The sequence below is a fragment of the Sander lucioperca genome, chromosome 7 (assembly GCF_008315115.2).
Source record: "Sander lucioperca isolate FBNREF2018 chromosome 7, SLUC_FBN_1.2, whole genome shotgun sequence".
Classification (NCBI taxonomy): Eukaryota; Metazoa; Chordata; class Actinopteri; order Perciformes; family Percidae; genus Sander; species Sander lucioperca.
The window spans coordinates 42,645,569-42,665,193 of NC_050179.1; the positions used below are offsets into that span (position 1 = coordinate 42,645,569).

General features: G+C 41.2%; 2 protein-coding genes across 8 annotated transcripts in view; one reads left to right on the top strand and one right to left on the bottom strand.

Moving 5' to 3' along the window:
* ckap5 (cytoskeleton associated protein 5) overlaps positions 1-7,773 on the bottom strand; it is a 50,827-nt gene extending 43,054 nt beyond the window's left edge. For 5 of the 6 annotated variants that reach the window (XM_036002686.1, XM_036002685.1, XM_031297832.2 and 2 more), the window contains exons 1-5: positions 7,616-7,773; positions 5,163-5,259; positions 3,911-4,104; positions 3,443-3,649; positions 1,760-1,931 (exon numbers count right to left, since the gene is read on the bottom strand). In XM_036002686.1, coding sequence (XP_035858579.1) covers positions 1,760-1,931; positions 3,443-3,649; positions 3,911-4,104; positions 5,163-5,219 — 630 coding nt within the window. In that variant the 5' untranslated portion in view covers positions 5,220-5,259; positions 7,616-7,773. Of the gene's footprint in view, positions 1-1,759; positions 1,932-3,442; positions 3,650-3,910; positions 4,105-5,162; positions 5,260-6,516; positions 6,527-7,615 lie in introns of all 6 variants that reach the window. The other variant, XM_036002684.1, reaches the window with a different exon arrangement.
* Positions 7,774-9,770: 1,997 nt separating this feature from the next.
* On the top strand, positions 9,771-19,201 carry c7h11orf49 (chromosome 7 C11orf49 homolog). Of its 2 annotated transcripts, XM_036002688.1 has the most exons (10): positions 9,776-9,893; positions 9,927-10,030; positions 10,249-10,351; positions 10,983-11,113; positions 11,453-11,537; positions 13,989-14,074; positions 14,422-14,629; positions 15,139-15,248; positions 16,954-17,017; positions 18,874-19,201. In XM_036002688.1, the coding sequence occupies exons 2-10, from the start codon at positions 9,949-9,951 to the stop codon at positions 19,040-19,042; spliced, it is 1,038 nt and encodes a 345-aa protein (XP_035858581.1). In that variant the 5' UTR covers positions 9,776-9,893; positions 9,927-9,948; the 3' UTR covers positions 19,043-19,201. The 2 variants fall into 2 exon arrangements, with proteins under 2 accessions (XP_031153695.2, XP_035858581.1); XM_031297835.2 differs by having other exon boundaries at positions 9,771-10,030; positions 18,874-19,199.
* The last annotated feature ends 424 nt before the right edge of the window (positions 19,202-19,625 follow it).

Genomic DNA, 19,625 nt, shown 5'->3' on the forward strand with positions numbered 1-19,625 from the left:
CCCGAGGTCCAAAATAATGCCTCAGAACACACTGAGGTGATGCCGACTTGAGCGTACGCTCTGCGCGTGCGCGAAACGTAATACGTCTCCATACCAGCAGGTGGCGCTGCTCTGTATTGTTTCCATTAACAGTCTGATTATTTCCCAGAAAATGAAAACCGGCAGCTGAATACGATCTCATATTGTACTAAAATAGTTCACCGAAACGTGTTTCTGAAAACATTTTAAGCGAGAAATAGGCCATGCAGTTGCTGAATTGGTCTTCATTTCAGATTGACAAAGGTCAGTTTAAAAGATTTGTCAGATTTTGAGCGGCTCATCCGCTCCCCATTTCCGGGTGAGTCCCGACTGCCCTGTCTCCGACTGAACATGTCGGGTCGGCCCAAATGAAGGCCGACGGCTCCTCGGACGGCCGACGGCACGGGACACACCGAACAGACTCGAGTCACGGACCAGGCCAGACGGCCCGACCCCCGATTATCGGGCTGGTGTGTCTTCTCTCTTAAAAACGCGCTCCACCGTCACATTCCCGTCTAAAGGGTAAAAACGCACTGTGCGAGTGTGTGTGTGTGCGCCACGTTTGTGTGTGCCACATGTTTGTGTGTGTGCCGTGTGCGCACACCCACTTTTGCGTCACCATATGCACGTGGATTTCCCCCCCAGAACGCTCGTCTAAACGTGGAATAAAAAGTGAGAACGCAACGCCACTTTTGCGTTTTCTCTTCAGATCGTCTAGCAAGTGAGTCTTTTCCCTCAACACCAAAACAATTCTCTCCCAGCAAACCCCCAACCAAAGAATAAACAGTTTTAAGTTCCACGTTGGACAACAAAAACTAAACTTAGTGACGCCTCTTGCGCTTAATAGTCAATCTTTGATTTTCTTCTCGGGTGTCGATGTCGACAGCCTGAAAGCGCGGTTTCCTGGTGAAATCACAGAAGAAGTGTGGAGAATTGGAGTAATCCGCTTCTGTGAAAAAAACGGGTGACTAATGGGTCTTATACACTAGACGCAGCCCAGCTGGCGCGTGCAAATGTGACGTCATGGGATCACCGTGACTATTTATACCCGCGCTGGTGCTCGCGACACTAGTTGCAGTCTTTTCCTGAACAGAGGTGGCGCAAATGAGCAAATGCTACAGACGCTGCTCTTTCTACGGACTAGAAGAAGAAGAAGAAGATAAACAATGGCAGAACTGGCAGCAGCATTGCCGTCAATGCTTCGATGACCTACTTGGTGGGATCAAGCCTTTCATTCACCATAAAAGAACTCATCTTAACCCAGTCCGTTTACAATAGAGACTAGCAGTCACTTTGAGAGTCCTGGCATCCGGTTCTCGGCGAACCCATTCAGGCCTCCCGTTTCCGCTTTGTTGCGCGCCGCTGAAAAAAAAAAAAAAAAAAAAAAAAAAAGAGCCGTGCGCGACCTCTGCTCGCGCGCCATAAATCGGATGCGTCTAGTGTAAAAGACCCTTAAGAAAGACAGACTTTTTTTACTTGTTGCCAAGGGCTGGCAAGCGACGAGACACTATGGACGGACACTGGTGAGTGGCTGCGCCATGTTGGTTTGAAAGTGCCGGCATCCAGGCAGTCTGCGTGTGATTAAAGGCAGCGATCACTACAAGCGGATGTACATGATCGGAGTGAGGTAAACGGGGTGAATGTCGATCCTCGATAAGCTTAAAAAAAAAAATGTATAATCGGCTCCGATCAGATACTGTAATCGGGACATCCCTAATGTGCAGTGATGAGTGTGTCCCACCTGTACAGAGGTAATGTTTTGCAGTGGTGGTCTCAGAGCATCCCGGATCCATTTGTAGATCTCTACAGCAAGCAGCTTGACTTCATCTCTTACCGCCTTCTCCCTGGACTCAAACTGCTTGGATAAAATCTTCACTATTGGTTTCAAAGTGATGATCTTGGATCCAAACTCACTAGGGGAAGATGACGACAGACCGAGAGGTGACAAATGGCTAGTGTTATTGACAGGAGAAAGAAGACTGCTCTTTTGACAAGCAACAATCAAATGGATATAAACAGCTTTCGTTAGGGAGGGGGTCAAATGGGCCCATTGGTACTTTTCTACAGGGTCACTGCACTGCCCTATCCAAGGAGACAAACAGTACTGGGAAAACGGCTCCAACATTAAAATGATGAACTGATATCAGACATATACAGTATTCTTGTCAATTCCACTAAAGAAAATTTGACCGAAAAACCTATGGCTGAATAATAGGCTGAGAAAATGAAAGTACAACATTGTATTACACCAGGACAGAACTGTACCATTGACAAATATCTTATCAGTACGTTACGTTTACATTATTTTACATCCAGGTAAAATAATATAGTTTGCTGCATTGTTCAGTCATCTTTAATGTTTTGCAGTGAAAAATAAAAACCACATTAAAATCAAGTCTGAATGTCACCATTTGAACTCATGTGACTCAAGGTAAGATGACAAACAAGCCTATTTTCCAAACATCAGACCGTTTATTCTCAACTGCATTTTGACTTTAGTATTATATTTTAATGAGTGAACTACATTTTACACACGGTAAAATGTATCTGTACTAGAGGTGCAACGAGATATCGCGATATTAACATGTAACGAGACTTCTCTTCGAGGTAAAAATTGTCTCGCGATATGGGTCACAAGTGCAGAGCAGCAGCCAGTAGACGGAGTCTGACCTGGTTGGTCTAATGATACAACTGGCTTTGAAGACGAGTCTGGCTTGGACCTCTTAATTAGCATAGACGATCCCCTGCCCATTCGCCAAAGTTACACACACGTTTGTTTCACTATCTTTGTGGGGACTCGTCATTGACATAATGCATTCCCTAGCCCCTTACCATCACAACTAAATGCCTAACCTTAACCTAATTCTAACCCTCAAACAGCCCTTTAACCTTGAGAGCAGCCTACTTCCTTGTTTGTCTACTGCTGCAATGAAACGCTTGGTTACGTTGTAACCTTGGTTCTCTGAGTAAAGACTATTTTTCCAGTCATATTTCTTAATTGAAGTTCTATTTAAAATAATGTTCAAATCTTATCTCGTGAACCCAATATCGTGTGCCGAGTGTCTCGTCACACCCCTATTCTGTACCATTCCCTTGTTAACACCAGCCAAAAGCCATTTGATGTAGCCTCTAGCTACAGTATTGCGTGGTTGTTTGATTGTTGTTATTGTCTACCTAGTTTGCTATTATTAACTACATGGAAATCAAAAAGCAAAGACAACATACATGTAATAACGTTGGAGATGGTCGCTTTACATCTGCATTTAATGATAAAGAAAGCTACTAGAGCTGTTAAAGATAATATGTGCTCTACATAGCATATCTTTAAAAAAATGTAGACAACCTTAATTTTAACTAGTCCCCAATGCGTTTACATTAAGGGTTTCTTAGTGTGGTCATTCTAACCCAGGAAAGTAGCACTGACCTGAGAGCCTTCCTGAGTGTCTCGATGCAGGACACCACAATCTTGGGGTTCTTGTTGTCCAGTCCTTTGAGCAGCTCGTCTTGAACCACCTCAGCCTTCTCTATCTCAATGTACATCAGACAGATGTCTGTGCCTAGCTCCTTAGCGCGGGCCTTTGGCTGGTTGAACACTTTGGTCACCACGCCAGACACCACCTCACCTGCCGTCCTGTAGCAAAGGGCATTGACAAAAACCCAGCCTGTCAGAACCACACTGCCTGGACGTCGTCACGTGCATAATCTTATGAACAAGGTTGCCTTGCATGGACTTTTAGGGTCAGTAAAAAAAAGAAAGAAAGAAAAATAAAGCATCGATGCATCACCTAAAGGATGAAATGTGACATTTTAAATGATTGAGTGCGAATGAGTGAACAGCACGCCCCAACCAACGTTGCCCCCAGATGATATTCTTGTTGGAACCACTACTTACTTGCCAGCTACATGGGCATTTTCAATGAAGGCCAGGGCAGCCTCCAGACCTTTAAGCTGAGCCACAGCATTAGAGTCAGTGACAAACTTCTTTATCAGTCCCAGGTACTTCCCCCACTCTGGACTCTTCTCATCCCCTATCTTCTGGAACAACTTCAGAGCTTCTTCATAACCATTCAGACGGGCTTTCCACACCTAAAGAGCAATGGTCACAGAGAACAGGGTGAAGGACAGAAAAGTGTAGGCTATACAAAGTCAACACAAAACTAGATATTCATGGATAGGTTTATCTTTCTTGAAAAAGGAGACGGAGAAGCATGACTACACAAACACACAAATGTCTTTCCAGTTCCTGGTGGGGAGATGGAGGCCTGTGTGCAGACATCGACAGACCAAATCGCAAATGCAAATTAGTCTGGAACCTCTCAGTTAATTTTCCATTTCCAAGGGGTGTTACCACGGTTCGTAGACCAAAATGCCTCTGCACGCAATTGGATAGACCTACAGCCAATCAGAGCGACGAAACATGCGACGTAGCTAGGGTTTATGTTAGCCGGCATATCAGGGATAGGGGCTAATATTTTTAAGCACTGGCGCCAGAGGTTCGTGAAAACCAAATATCTTCTCACAGAAAATATCCAAAGAGTTGAATATTCAGGTACAGCCCTACTCTGTACTATGTGAAATATGTCCTAGTAATACAGTTAAGAGTATTTTTACTCCTGTTTTACCCCTTCAGAAGTATTTATATTGAAATTTTAAGAACAAACTAACTGTGAGCGTTGCTTAAAATTATACCATATAAATTTGAGGCCATATTGCCCAGGCCTATACAGGACTGTATAAAGCAGTCTGACAAGCAGCCATTTAGGAGCCTGACACAAAGGCATTGTTTGAGACAAGGCAAAACCAAATACTATAAACAACCAATAATCATATGGCATCGCATCGTTTCCTGATTAGATGCTTACAGTACATTGTATTAGAACTGACGTCCTGCTCGTTTGGTTTACAGGGTACTAGGAAGACTTGGATTAGATGTGTGTATTAGTTTAATCCCACACTTAAAGCCTTTTGGGGGTAAGGATCCAATAAACAGGGTAAGCAAGTCTGTATTGTAAGAAAGATTACCAGGGCGGTGAGACATTTCCTGTCAGTAACTGACTTAAAGGAATTATTGTTAAAATGAGCGAATGAAACGGAAGTGAACTGCAGAGAATTTCATTGAGGACAAACTTCAGTCAGTGAGTCACCTTGTGTTCACATTTCTGGTCGATGGGAAGCTTTATCCACTCGCTATCATCCCCCATGGTGGCCGCTCGGGGGTGGGCTTCCCCAAAAGGTACTCAACTGGAAAACAGCATTATTGACACAAAATGACATTCGGTGCGTTTCATGTGTGGTTTACTTCTGGTGGGGTGGGGGGGGGAAGGAATAAGTGAACACTAACACGTATCACAGAATTCTTGGTGTCTGGCTTAAAAACAAAAACCCAAATTAAAAAAATCAGAAAACAAATGGCTTTTCAGCTGCAGCCGTCTCATTCGCACCTCATTCTTGGGACATTCAACAACACTAGGACTGCACAGGAGCAAAATACACTGCAATAATAATGACCGTCGTGTTGAGATAAACACAAATACACACAAATGGCCCAGCATTTACTGCATTTTCCAAATTGCCACGGGGGTGCAGCTTAATACACAACATATTCTGCTGCTGTAATAGAAGATCTACTATTCACCGATCTGCAGTATGTACGTAATGTAGATCAGTGGTTTTCAAACTATGTCAAGTGATTTAAAAGTAAAAGTGGAACATAAAAGCAATGTCCATATTGTTGAAACAAGCAAACACTGGGATTTCTACTAGAGCCCAACCCATAATGGATTTTTTGAGGCCAACATCATTACTTGAGAATAAAAGGCTTTGGTTAAGTTGCTGTAACAGTCTATTTAAGCTCAAGTCCTGTAATAGTGCTTTACCAAAAAAAAAAACAATTGGAATTTTTTTGGTCAATAAAAAAGAGAGTTTGTGTCAAGTAATTTCTTCAGTTGCAATGTCACCGACTTACTGACACGCAACTCACTTTCACTTGAAAGCTTAAGCATGTGATTGTCTAATGCACATTCAGGGAGGGGCTATGGGTTCATATTTCATATTGATCCAATCCCAGTCTGATAAACAGGCTAAAGACATCCCTCACATCTCAGCAAAAAACCATCAGCTTAGAGCCTAGTCTTACACATATAAGCAATGCAAACTTAGAGATTTTTTTTCTCTCCAAATAGTTTAATCGGTATATTGATCTACAATAGTATCCTTAAAAGTTCTCAACACTTGCTACAAACGTGTGACACAAACTTTTTAGAAGACCTTTTGAATGGAAAGAACACCTAACTTCATTAAAAAAATATGCTAATTTAAATGAGACCTTGGTTATTTATTAAGGCAGGTGCACAGGTGACTTGATACCCTCTGAAGAGTCATTGCGTCACACTCAAAGACTGCATGCATCTGTACCACCAAACAACACATCCTTAAAAAACATTTCAATTTAGGACATGTTTGTTATTGTTAAGCCACCATGGATCATAAACACCCAACCTGAAAGTTCCTGTAAAAAAGAATCCTGGTTATTGACAGTGTGATATTTTGCTCAAGCAACGAGCTATTGTTGCTTACATACACAATCTAAACTATGGGTGGGTGTACACAAGCTAAGAAAACTCATTTGTAATGTGGATATGATGTCCAAGCAGGCAAAATATTCATATTCACTCCACTTTGATACAACAACAATCTAGGTAGTTCACGCCACATTTACGTTAGATTCCAATAACATTAACGTTATAAGCAAAACCACAGACGATAACTTTCTACATATATCTGCTATATCACCCAGCTGTAATTAATCCCAATTATACCTCGTGTTTCCCAAGTAGGACAGTTAACGTTGTGAGCGTATGCATGAGGGAGGTGGCAGTAAACCGCCAGAATTCTGACTGAAATTTTGAACTGCATACAAGAATGAACACAGGGGAGCTTCAGGAGGACGTGCAATCAGAAACCATCCTGCACCATCAAATACACCCAGTCACAATCAATTAGGTTAGCAACCGCTTGCAAACTGTGCCATCATCTAGCTAACCATTCCACTGGTTGTTGTCACCCATTTTAAAAAAAAAGTCTATGAGTGTCACCAATGCTGTTTCCAGTTTACTTAGATTGGGACTGGTCACCATATTATCTAGCTGTCGTTAGTTAGTAACTTAGCTACCGTAAGTCAGATGAGCGCCATTAACTAGCGAACTTAGCAACGACTGTGGCAGTTGCTAGGTTAGCACGTTAACCCGCTCATTCTGGTTAAAGCAGCTAACGTTACAGCGACATACAAGCAGCTCACACAAGCTACATATGTGTCGTCAAACACATGTAGCTTGTTAGCATATGTAGTATAAACGTATTACGTTTAGCAGGTGTTCATAACTAGCTAAACCTTATTGATTGCTAGCGGTGGTAGCCGCCGTTAGCTGCTTAGAAATAAGGCTATGAGCTAACCTCCTTCACCAACCGCCAACACAGCCAGGCCTAACAACGCAGTTCACAACGACAGCTGCAGAAACACAACAACCTAGCATGCTAGCTCAGAGTAAAATACGAGATTTAACTAAAATGAGAAAATAATTGTATATCGCTGGGATACCTGTTTGCGTCTCTAGGAGACAATACGATCCTGGCTGCCCAGTTAGATGGGGATGATAATGGGATCACTAGTGTACAGAGAAGCTCAGCCGAGCTTTACAAGCGTTGCCAGTGCCGCCCAGAAGACAACATCCGGTTCTAAATAAAACTGACAGCTAGAAAGTTTCTCGATTAATACAAAGTATCGAATTAATTAACTTATATTGTGTAGTAGAGTAACGTAACGTTAAGCAAATCAACATTGCGGGATACAGTTGCGTTTGTTTATGTCTTTCTGTGCAAGTGAGACATGTTGCGCTCTTATTTTAACGGCACCAATTTCCGGTCCTATCACTGCTGCCTATGTCAAACTTGTTGCAGCTTTTTGAAATGCCTCCAAGGGCGGAGAGACAGAGGAGGGGCGGAGACCGGCACCACCCTGACTACAAACATCCCTCTTGTGTTTAATCATAGACTTTGTATAAAGTCTCACTGCATTACACATTAATTACAGACTAGTAAACAGCAGTACACCCCACATTATGTTGGATCCACATTACACATTTACGCATTATACAGTTTACTCCTTAGGGCGTCCCTATTTGTCAATAGACAAAGCCATTGATTGGTTGCATTTGAACTATGGCCCGCCCCCAAAGTATAACATTTCTTTTCTGATTGGACCACCACGTGCATTGCTTATCATTGGAAGAGATTTGATTAGCTGCTCTAAAATTAAGCCATTCCTGTAACTATAAAAAATATTTCCATTGGTTCAGATGAAATGACTTGGTTGCAAAGGAGGCTATAGAAAATAAAAATAAAAAATATAACATTGATGGTAGGAAGAGAGGAAAGGATGATGGTTTTTACAAAGTTCAAAGGAAAGATGGGAAAATGAGATGTGTTGGAAGGAACAGGAGAGATAGATAGTAATATTAACACACTGGACTAAACAGTACACTATTCAAAATAGGTAAACATAATACAGGTAGTAGATGTGATTACTGTGGACAAGAAGAACCAGTAGAGTATGTTATACTATATTGTTAGAAATATGAGGAAGAAAGAAGGCAGAATATCAAAAGAGTTCCGAAGCGTGTGTTATCGATTACTATTAAAGTATCCTAGACACATGATCTAATATGAATATTGTAAATACCAGACATTCTGATCCATACAGTTGGTGGGCGGTAATGCACAAAAATTGTTGTTAGCCAACTGCCAATAAACCACAAAGAAGAAGAAGAAGAAGAAATTGATTAATTTCATGTATTGCCTTTACACCTATTTGACTAGTCTGCAGGTTGTTCATCTAAGTACATATTTTTTACAACAAAAAACGTATAGATCAATACACAAGCCACTCAATTACTGAAAACATATTGATTTAAATATAGCAGCACAGGACACAGACAGACTCCTTTCAAAGACACAGATTATACAGAGGCTTACCACTCAAGTAGAGAAAGCCATTGTAGTTTTTTTGAATTATATAGGCATTACATTCAACCGTCTCTATCAGCAACACTCCAAGAGACTTTATGCAAAAGATTAGTGCCTGGTTGTGCAGAGTGTAGGCCTACAGTAGAGAAATGTAAAAAAGCACTGCAGGATAACAACACTAAAATGGAAAGTGAGGACAGTACCGCAGAGAGATATTTTGAAAGCTCACACAGGCCAGATGGAGGAAATGAACAGTGATGTAAATGGTGATTTGCTCTCGTTTGCGCTCTATGTTGAGCAGGCAAGTGTGGGTTTGCTTCGAAGAGAAGTACTGTTGTACTTGATATAAGAAAGACAAAACATATTGCAAGCAAACCTGGATATGAGTCTGTATAACATAACAAGCATTTCACTGACTGATAAGCATAAAAACACAAACAAGGTATTTAAGTGAAAAATAACACGTTTCAATTTCATGATTTCGACGCTTCATTTTATTATTATTATTATTTTTGCCCCAAAAATAATGCTAATTTTATAATAAAGCCACACTAAAAGTCACACATAAAATAATAATAATACTTTTCATTTTTATTTATTTATTATTATTATTATTATTATTATTATTATTATTATTATTATTATTATTTTTGTGTAGAAAATAGCAAAGGAACCTTTGCGTGCTGTAATGTTCGGGGGCATTTAATTTATGTAACTCACAACATCCTGCTGTTTCCATGGAAGCCCACCATGTTAGGACCATAGACTGTATAGGACCAGCAGACAGTGCAATGATAGCTAGCAAAATCCCGCAAAATCCCAAGGCTACATAAATTACATTTATTAAATTGTGTACATTGCTAGCTAGATACTTCGCCCATCAGAGCTACACACACGCCAAGTGTATTCATGTTAATTTCAACGTTATCTCCTGAAAGGGCGACTAGAATGAACCGTTTTAATTCCACCGTTCCGGATGACGAGTACCTTGGTAGGTTATGTGTTAGCTGTGCAGTGTTAGCTAACAGTTGAGCTCTTTAGCTAACGCCTTTTTTGGTGTATATTTTAATGTAACAGTCGTCTAATCATCGCTCTGTCACGTCAGTATATCGTCAATTAATTTATTGAAACTCTCAACTAAGCTGTTATAGTTTTTAAGTCTGTCTTTGTATCCGTACGTGTGTGATTGTGTGTTTATTTCTCTCACAGCGGACAGTAATGTGTTGTTCTACCTGAGTGATTCAGTGACCCAGCTGCTGGAACATAAAGAGGAGTACACCCAGTTCGGGGTGATCCGTTACTTTGCAGAATAGTATGTTACACTGAACACATCACAGTCAGTCACCTATAGGTAGGGTTGTTCTGTAGGTCTGGAAAGCAGAAAACGTTTTGACTGATGGCTACAAACATATTTAAATTACATATCTCCACAAAGATGCCATTGGAAAAGTAATGTATACAATAATGAAACTGTAAATTCAGTACAATTTGGCACACATTTTCATATTGCAAACCACCCCAGAAGAGCTTGTTAAATATTAGGTAGCCTATTCAGTTTATAATCACATTCATTCAATGATTTCCTTTGGAAGAAATGTATTCTAAAGCAGTGCTAATATATGATCATTTGTTTACCAAACAATTGCCTACAAGTGTACATCTTAACACACTTCTGTGTATAAAAGCCTTTTCCTTTGCAAATGTAATGCAGAAAGCCAGTGAGACAGTTTTCCGCTTTTGTGCTGAATGTACAGTATGCAGTGAATATAATCTATAGTGAGACGTGTCTACACAGTCTACTGTCATCCTATCCTAGCTGAGATAGTTGATGGAAGTAAACACAAGTTAGTGCATCTTGTGTACAATCTTTAACTGACTGATGACATGACTTTTGAAGTGTATTTTTGTATCTTTTTTTGTAATTTGTGTGTGTGTGTTTGTAGTTTCAGCAGTGTAAAGAACAGTAACCACGTGCTCTTCCGAGAGTATAACTACATCAGGGCCACTCCTCATAACAGAGCCTCCTTCATCAGAGTCTTCTGGAGATGTTACAGACAGATTGGCAAGAATGGAGGTGAGTGAGAGCCAGAAATAATTAGAATGGAAACATTTTCTGTTTCGGTTATAGTTAGATTGTAATAGTCATTACATAATTGTCCCTTTCTCTATATAAGGCTAGGTTTATGTTATAAGACTCACATTGCAAAGTCCTAGTTATTACAGACTGTTACGTGAATTATTAATAGGAAGTCACGTCAGTAGTGTGCTGTCATTAGTTTCCAAATATGAATTAATTTACTTGCAAAAACCCATTTGGCTAGACTGGTTGGTCTTTAACATTTAAATCAGTGCTTCACTGTTGTATATTCTGTACTGTAACTAAAGTTAGTTTTATTCTCTTGTTGTATTCCAGACTTACTGTCCATACTGGAGTACAGGTCGCTGCTGCAGTTATTGTGTCCAGACTTCCCTTTGGAGATATTGCAGAGTGTAGCCAGGTCAGTACACAAACAGACAACACACTACACCCGTACCCTTCAATAAATTTTTTTATTTCAACTCTTTTGAACAGGATTTCTTTGTACTGTTGTTCGCTAATCCTAAGAGGTTACACCTTTGTTTGTTTGGTTACCATAACTTTAACATTGCATGCTGTGAAAGTCTGTTCAGTTACCTATGAGGATTAGTATTAGGTACATACTGTAGAGCAAATAGGATGGCCATTAGTGTAGTATTAAAAGTACAGTGCAGTCTTCACCATGTAGTTATATTGTGTATACTGTACATGACAGTGCTATATGTTACAACAAGAAAATATAATCTTTCAGTCATTGTGTGAGGAATCTTCTCTCCTCATGCCCTTCACATTTAAAGACCAATATTTTTACCAGCTGCGACAGCGACGCTGGTATTGCAGTGTTTCCTTTAGGATTTTTTTTAGCAGTGGGGGCAGGTCTGTCTGAACCCACCCCCCCCTCCCGCGCGCCCCGTCGCCAATCTTTAAACGTATGAAACGGAACGGACACTTTGCTGCAACACAAACAAATATATTTATTCACCTCCATTCACAGACAATGAGACATATTTTCAGTTGTGCTTGAACTGTATATTTTGAGGAACTATAGGGCACTTAACATCTACAACAGGTCTACACTTAGAACGGACCCACCGCGGTGACGTTTTTGGTGGAGCTGTTCGTTTAATAGTCGACTCGGAAGAAAGCGAACGTTTTGACAATAAACTACATCAACACAACAGTATGTAGAGTTAAACTGGGTGGGCCCAATAACCTCTGAATAGTTCTACTTGTTAAACTGCAATGTGAGCGGCAGTTGCATTATGTCGGCAGGTTAATTGAAAAGGCAACCGCGACTACATTTTTTGTACAGCCCTATTTCTGATACCGTGGTGGCAGAAATTTTGCCATGGTGGGCCGCCACTACAAAATCAACATATAGGAAACACTGGGTATTGTTTTCACTTTGTGTATGTTTTGAAATCCGACACAGACAGACTATAGGCAGTGCTTTTTATAGTCATGGCACGTGTCTAATGTATGATTTATAGCGTCGCAACCATGCAAGATGCATTCGAACTACAGGTGTGTAGATCAAAATCACGGCAGAATACCGAAATGCGTGTGGTTGGGAAATGGTGCTGAAAGTAGGGGGGGTTTACGCCCCTGGCCTGACAACTGTGCAAAATATGAAACTTTTACGATTACAGTTTGAATAATAATAACGGTTTCACGATTATTATGCATTAATTAATTTCACTGCTACCGTATGAAATTACATGAACACTCTAGATTTTAAGGTGTTATTTATCGCTGCCTTTTGAAACAGAAATAACACAGTAACAGTTTTGAATGTTTAGAAAACAATCAATCATCAACATTTTTATTTAAATTCATCTGAAAATATTAGAGACTAGAGGTGAATCAGTCACACCACAAACAAAGGCCAAGTTGTCATTGCCACGTTCTCGTCAGTGCACTCACTGTAAATGCATACTTCGGCTCCTGACTCGTTAGCTGTTAACTGTAACGGTACCGTTAACATTAAACAGGCTAACGTTAGCTAACTGGTAACGTTAACAAGCTAACAAACACTTAACAACAACGTTAAAAAACGATGTCACTAGTAAGCTTACCAACTTGGGTTGAATTCCCTGTTGCAGCTGCTGCTGTCCTGAAGTCGGGGGCTGACTCTGCTCTGTGTTTTCCTGGTATTTGCTAACTTTATGTAATGTTAAAAAATTGCAGCAGTAAGTTATCCCACCACAGGGAGCCACTGTCAATCTGACAGTCAATACTCACGGTGACCGGACCGGCGTCTGATGTGCCGTGTGTGTGTGTGTGCGCAAACGTGAACGTTTATGTTGTCAAGGAGGTTTAATAAGAACTGCACACACTGCTACACATAACGTGCAGTCAGTTAACACTTGGTGTAGTGGAGCCTTTACGATTAATTAACCGTGACGTTTATAAGTGCGGTTAATAGTGAAATCAGTTAACCGCTGCATCCCTAGTTCTGAGCAAGGGCGCCAGAAGATGGCGGAGAAGGAAGTAAGGAAGGAACCCCCCCCACACAAACACTCAAACACACACACTTTACGCCCCTGGCCTGAAAACCGTGCAAGATACAATCACAAACCTTTCCAGGTGTGTAATTTACATAAAAATGAAGGCCGAGTTTGAAAATGAGGTACAAGCAAGGGCTCCAGAAGTAGGATGGTAGGAAGTAGGGAAGTGGGTCCTCACCCCTGGCATCGCAACCGGTGTGATCCTCTCTAGTTAAATGTATTTTCATGTTGCATACTTTGACATGTGTTACTTCTTAAATTGTTGGGTCCCTTAACGACCAGTACACCACTGGACTTAACTGGTTGATAGAAGACCGGTGTAAACTGTTGTTATCTGCTTTTCTTTTTTTGTTGTTTTTTTGTAGAATTGTTCTAATGGACGACGCCATCGACTGTCTGATGTCTTTCTCTGATTTCCTTTATACCTTCCAGCTACAATTCTACTACCAAGGTACAATAGAAACTACTGTTTCATGTTGGCAGTTCACTCAGTGTGGCTGTAAACTTTTATTAACATGGGTGTGTTATCACTGGCATATTTCTCAATAGAAAACAAATTCGAAACATTTCTATGTTCAGATGTCAGACAGGAATACAGAAACCTATTAACTACCAATATTGAGGGTAGAATCATTTTATCAGAAGTGGACAATATGGAGTTATATCACATTTATATCTAATAATGAATTTATGATGAAAGGCAATGTTAGCAGTCTAATCCCATTTCCAACCAAAAGCTGAATAAAACCGAATTTAACCCACGGACTTCCAACTGCCCGTAATCCTGTGTGTCTGTAGAGTTCCTGGACAGCGTGCTGGTGATCTACCAGGATCTGTTAGCAGGGAAGAGTCCTAACACTGTCATCGTCCCCACGTCCACCTCCATCGAGCAGCTCCCCTCTGCCGCTGCCGAGGAGAACGACAAGGAGGAGCAGCAGCAGGACGGAGTGGAACCGTCCACTCTGGCTCAGTGTATAGATGCCTTCTGTGACAGGTTCAAGCACAGGTAAAACACACATTCCAGTCCTCACTCACTGGGACCAGACATCCTCTAGAAACTTTCTATTATTTTTTTTATTTTTTAACAATGTTTTTACAATTTCCATTGCAAATACAATTTTCAACAACCTTGAAATCATACGTGACAAATAAAAACTGATAGATTGATTGTATATGAAGACAAGTGGGGAAATTTCCTATTTCATGGAACGCACATAACCATTCTATTTATACTACTATCATAAAACATGATTATAACTAGACAAAAAGGTGCTAACTAACAGACTGTGTTGATGGTGACATTCCCAGAAGGCTACTGAAGTTGAATGGAAGTTCATCAAATATTTTTAAAAGTGAGAAAATGAATTCCCTTCAGGGGCACCAGTGGCCGTGGCCCAGCACTCATCTATGCAGCAGCTGAACACAAATTGGACTGGTGGTGTTTAGCACTAATTGTAGCACTTATTTGTTCTTATGTGTGTGTGTTTTAGCTGACTTTTTTGTGTCTGTGTGAAGTTATCCTCCCAGGTCCTGTATGAGGGAAGTACTGGAACAGTTTAACAAAGTGTCTTACTACAGCTTCCTAATGGGCCTGGCTAAACATGAGACCATCAACCAAACTATAGGTAGGTTTAACATTACTCATTAATCTACTACTACTTCTACCATTACTACATACAAAATGTTACAATTACATAAGTGTACAATTGTATGATTTGTGTAAAGGCGTACACAGTTTGCTTCACGATAATACCCACTTTTATTCAGATATCATACATGACTTGTATACATTACTACATACCAGAGCTATGAGACTTGCTTGAGACTTGACTTGGTGGCTCGTAAATATTGAAAAATGTGCACTGGCGCCACGAAGGGAAGCCGAACACCGTTTTCTATTTACTGCCCTGACCTATGTTGGACCCTGTATTATTTTGGCGGGTTTAAGGTTAAGCCCAGTTCATTCTCCATAGCAACTACTCTGTGTACGTCCGTTCTAACCTCCGACTTTCATGCTTTTTTGTAGCTGGATTTAATTTGTAGCGTCTAAATATGAATGTGGATAACGTGATAGTGAGATGCTTGCTACAGTTGCATTTCTAGTGATGAATCGGCAAAAACATTTTATTTCTCTGATTCGCGGCTTTGTTCTAGGCGCTCCCTCTCTTCAGTCATTCTCTAGCTCGCTCGACCACATTATGGTGCTCATGGGCGCTCGTTGAGCCTCCGTCTAAAACTCTGCCATTTCGACCTGTTTACAGTTTGTAACATAGAAATAAAATGGATTATGGATAATTTCATTGCTATAGTTTGTAGCTGACTTTACAAGCTGACTTGTCTATTAGCTGTTGAAACAGGTGACGTTTCCTTACATTCTAAAACCAGCCTCTGGAGACTTGAGCAGCTGAGTCGCAGGCGACACCATCAGCCGGCTTGAGTCGAGCTAAGACGGGCCGGTTCAGACCGCTGCAACCTTTTCCTGCGACGTTTTAAAACGGTTTCGTCTCGTCGCAAGTCTTTGGTCTGATCTGAGCTTTACAGTAGGTGATACCGGGTATGGTTGTAACACTTTTTGTCTAAGCACCTATAACTCGCTGAATTTTTGTTATAGCTCATACATTTTGACACAAAGCACCACTATTTGTCTACTACAAATAGCAATGTTTCCAACTTTTCCAAATATATCACATCATTCATCAATTGATGTCAAATACAAGGAGTTCCATTGTTACCACCTGCCCCACTACCGCAAAACGCGTAATTTCGTGTCATCCAGGCGGATCTCAGCAGACCTCTGTTGCTCCGCTCCACGAGGAGCTCTGTGCATTGGTGTCACAGAGGGAAGCCAAACACAGTTCATCTAAACACAATGCCCACACTGCCATGACACAGAGCTAGATTGTAATCAGCCAAATATCTCTTTAAGTAGCCACGCGCCGGATGGGATTGTAGCGCTCATACCCGAAGCACCGCTGCCACTGCGGTATTAGCGCGCACATCAACATCGAAAAAATATTCTCTTTGCTCAATAACTGCTAGTCGTGTGGAAATACTTTTTTCATCATGAGCGGCAAGAGGCTTCACTGAAGAAATTGTTAATAAATAATACGGTGCCAAGAAAAATAAAGTGAACCCTTTTGAGTTGACTACATTTATGCATAAATCCATAAAATGCGGTCTGATCGTATCTTATCTCTACAGCTCATGGATTTGTCAACACAAGTGACCCCTTTTACATTACACCAAATAATTCATTATTCATACACATTCATGGAATATCCATTAATACTGCTTAAAAAAAGTTCTTCTCTTTCGTCCCTCTTTCTGCAGGAGCATTACCCAGCAAGGCAGAGTTGCTCATTGACCCGGAGATGGACCAGGAGCTAGACAAACTGTGAGAGCATGCGCACACACACACACACACACACACACACACACACACACACACACACACACACACACACTGGCAGCGCTCACAAATAAACACATTACATTTGCAGTAGACAAATAACCCTAAAAACATAAAATGTTGGAACACCTGGAACAAACACATGCAGAGTGTAAAGCCCAGTTCAGAAGATTCGCGATGCCGTTTTAAAACATTCAAGGGAAAAGTTGCAGCAGTCTGAACCGGCCCAACTTAGCTCAACTCAAGGCAGCTGATCGCTTCGCCTGCAACTCAGCTGGTCAAGTCGGCAGTGGCTGATTTTAGAACGTCACCTGTTTCAATAGCCAATAGCAAAGTCAGCTACAAATGAGGATATATATATATATATATATATATATATATATATAGGATAAAATAAGAATGCTTATACTATACTGTGTTTAAACTATAATGTGAGTGAGACTTGTTTGCTGTTCAAGGTCTGCAGAGAACAGGAGTAACGTTTAAATCATTGGTCAATTAAGTACAGTAGCATGGTGTAATGCACAACACCCAAAGCCCACCCAGCCTCACATTCTCCATAGGAAAATAATGACTCAGCCTGATGATAGTACTAGAGTTTTCTGACCATTAAAAAGAACATCTATCAAATAATTTTCATATGCCCTATAAAGCTCAGCTGGGTCATATTTAGCAAATATTTGGGAGATGTTAAGAGGAAGAAGGACACACACACCTGTATCAACAATCACATACAGAATACTGTATACTGCACATGATGACTATCATATATCATATATAACAAGCCAGTATATTTTAACATGCTTTTTTTCTGGCCTTTTGCTGTATTCCCATTTTGTTGTCCTCATATCCTTCTTTTGTTGGACTGCATTTATATATTTTCTAGTCTTAGCGACCACTCAAAGCTGTCAGGTTAGCAGTGATTTTACCCAAAAGCAGATCGGACCAGGAGTGTGAGTTAAGCAGTTCAGAAGCAGGTCAGAAATGTGCAAACAGACGGAGTTGGCAGGTGCGGGAGGGGGAAAGAGTCCAGGTAGGTTCCGGTACGGAGAATGGCTGGCTGGTGGACTTGAATGTCGGTCTTGATCCGAAAAATGGTGAACTGGATGGTGTGGGACGACTCCAGGACTGAGATCTGGGATTCCTCGACTAAGAAAGAGAGGCAAACAGTCAGTGGCAGGCAAACACTCAGGCAAGAGTTTTCAGATAGCAACAGGATGGTATCAAACACGATATATACTGGTAGCGGGTAACATACACAGTACTTCATAACGATCCGGCGGCGAATGGATGTCTGGCTGTTCTTCAAGTACTGCCCAGACGAGCGGATGAGGTACAGGTGTGGTGAAAGGATTCAGCGCAGGTGTATGGAGAACCAAGGCCAGGCACGCCCAAAACGACTGCCAGGGGAGAGACAGAGGAAGACGCACAAACACAGAATAGACAGAACACACACAAAGCATACTACAGATAAAGACAAAACAAACAATCACTTACATACAAGTGTCACGGCCGGGAATTCGTGACAAAAGTGCTTTACACTACACTGACACATTCTGATACACTGGCGGCTGAGGCTCTGATATAAGGTGCCACGTGCTCAATAGATCAACATTCACACACCGATGGCAGTTCAGGAGCACTAAGGACACATGGACATGTAGACTGCAGGGCCCAGGGATCGAACCACCGATCCCTGGTGGTTTCAATTGGTAGCAACCGTAGACGACTGCTTTACGTCCTGAGCCACGGCCGCCCCGTCTTCCTGTCTTTTTTGCTTTTTTTTTTCTCCTCTCTTCCATCTTCTCTTAATGTCTCTTTCCTTGTCCCATGCTGCCCAGAATTGCCCAGATCTCAGTGAGTCCTGGCAGCAACAGCAGTGGCAGTGCAGTGGGGGGGCTGAAGGAGGTGCAGAGGAAGGCCTCCCCCAGAAGGAACATCCACCACAGGAGGAAGATGGAGGTGGAAAGTGATGGTTCCACGGAAGAGACCGACTCCTCTGAAAACTGAGCTCTAACCTTTCAACAGTCTGTGACATGTCACCTTCCACAGTGTGGTACACATGGCCATTATTTGCTATGTAAACGTAAACGGGGTTAGGCATTCGGGGGGGTCAGGACCTACCCCATCTCAGCCCCCCCCCCAATCCTTAAAAAAACAAGCTGTGTATTCTAAATAATGTAGTAATATATAATTAAAAATAATTGTGTAAGTAGTAAAATAATACAAATGGGGAAAAAATTGCATTTTAAATTTCAAAACATCTTGAGCCCCCCCTTCCTTGCCTCACAGTGGTTTGGTCCACTGTCTGCTACACACAAGTACATTGTCCATTGGGAGCAGCACCTTTAAGAGAGATGGCGCTGGGTGGGAGAGAGCAACATTTTAAGTTTAAATCCCTTCAGTAACATTAGTTGTGGAACTCCAGTAAGTAGACAAGGCTATTTTATTCACTTTAAACATCGGATGAAATCGGTTAAACTAGTAGTTTTAGGTACTGTACTGTAAGTGAGCTGTTCCTTTTATTAAGCAAAACAAGGCAGGTTTCATTGCTGGTTTTACAGAGTGACTGGAATAACAGATAGAAATCTCT

Excerpts from the sequence above, each read along its gene's own strand:
- c7h11orf49 (XM_031297835.2), top strand. The coding sequence starts at position 9,949 with ATGTTAATTTCAACGTTATCTCCTGAAAGGGCGACTAGAATGAACCGT. Across the intron at positions 11,114-11,452 it reads ACAGATTGGCAAGAATGGAG|ACTTACTGTCCATACTGGAG; the intron begins GTGAGTGAGAGC and ends GTTGTATTCCAG. Across the intron at positions 14,630-15,138 it reads TGTGACAGGTTCAAGCACAG|TTATCCTCCCAGGTCCTGTA; the intron begins GTAAAACACACA and ends GTCTGTGTGAAG.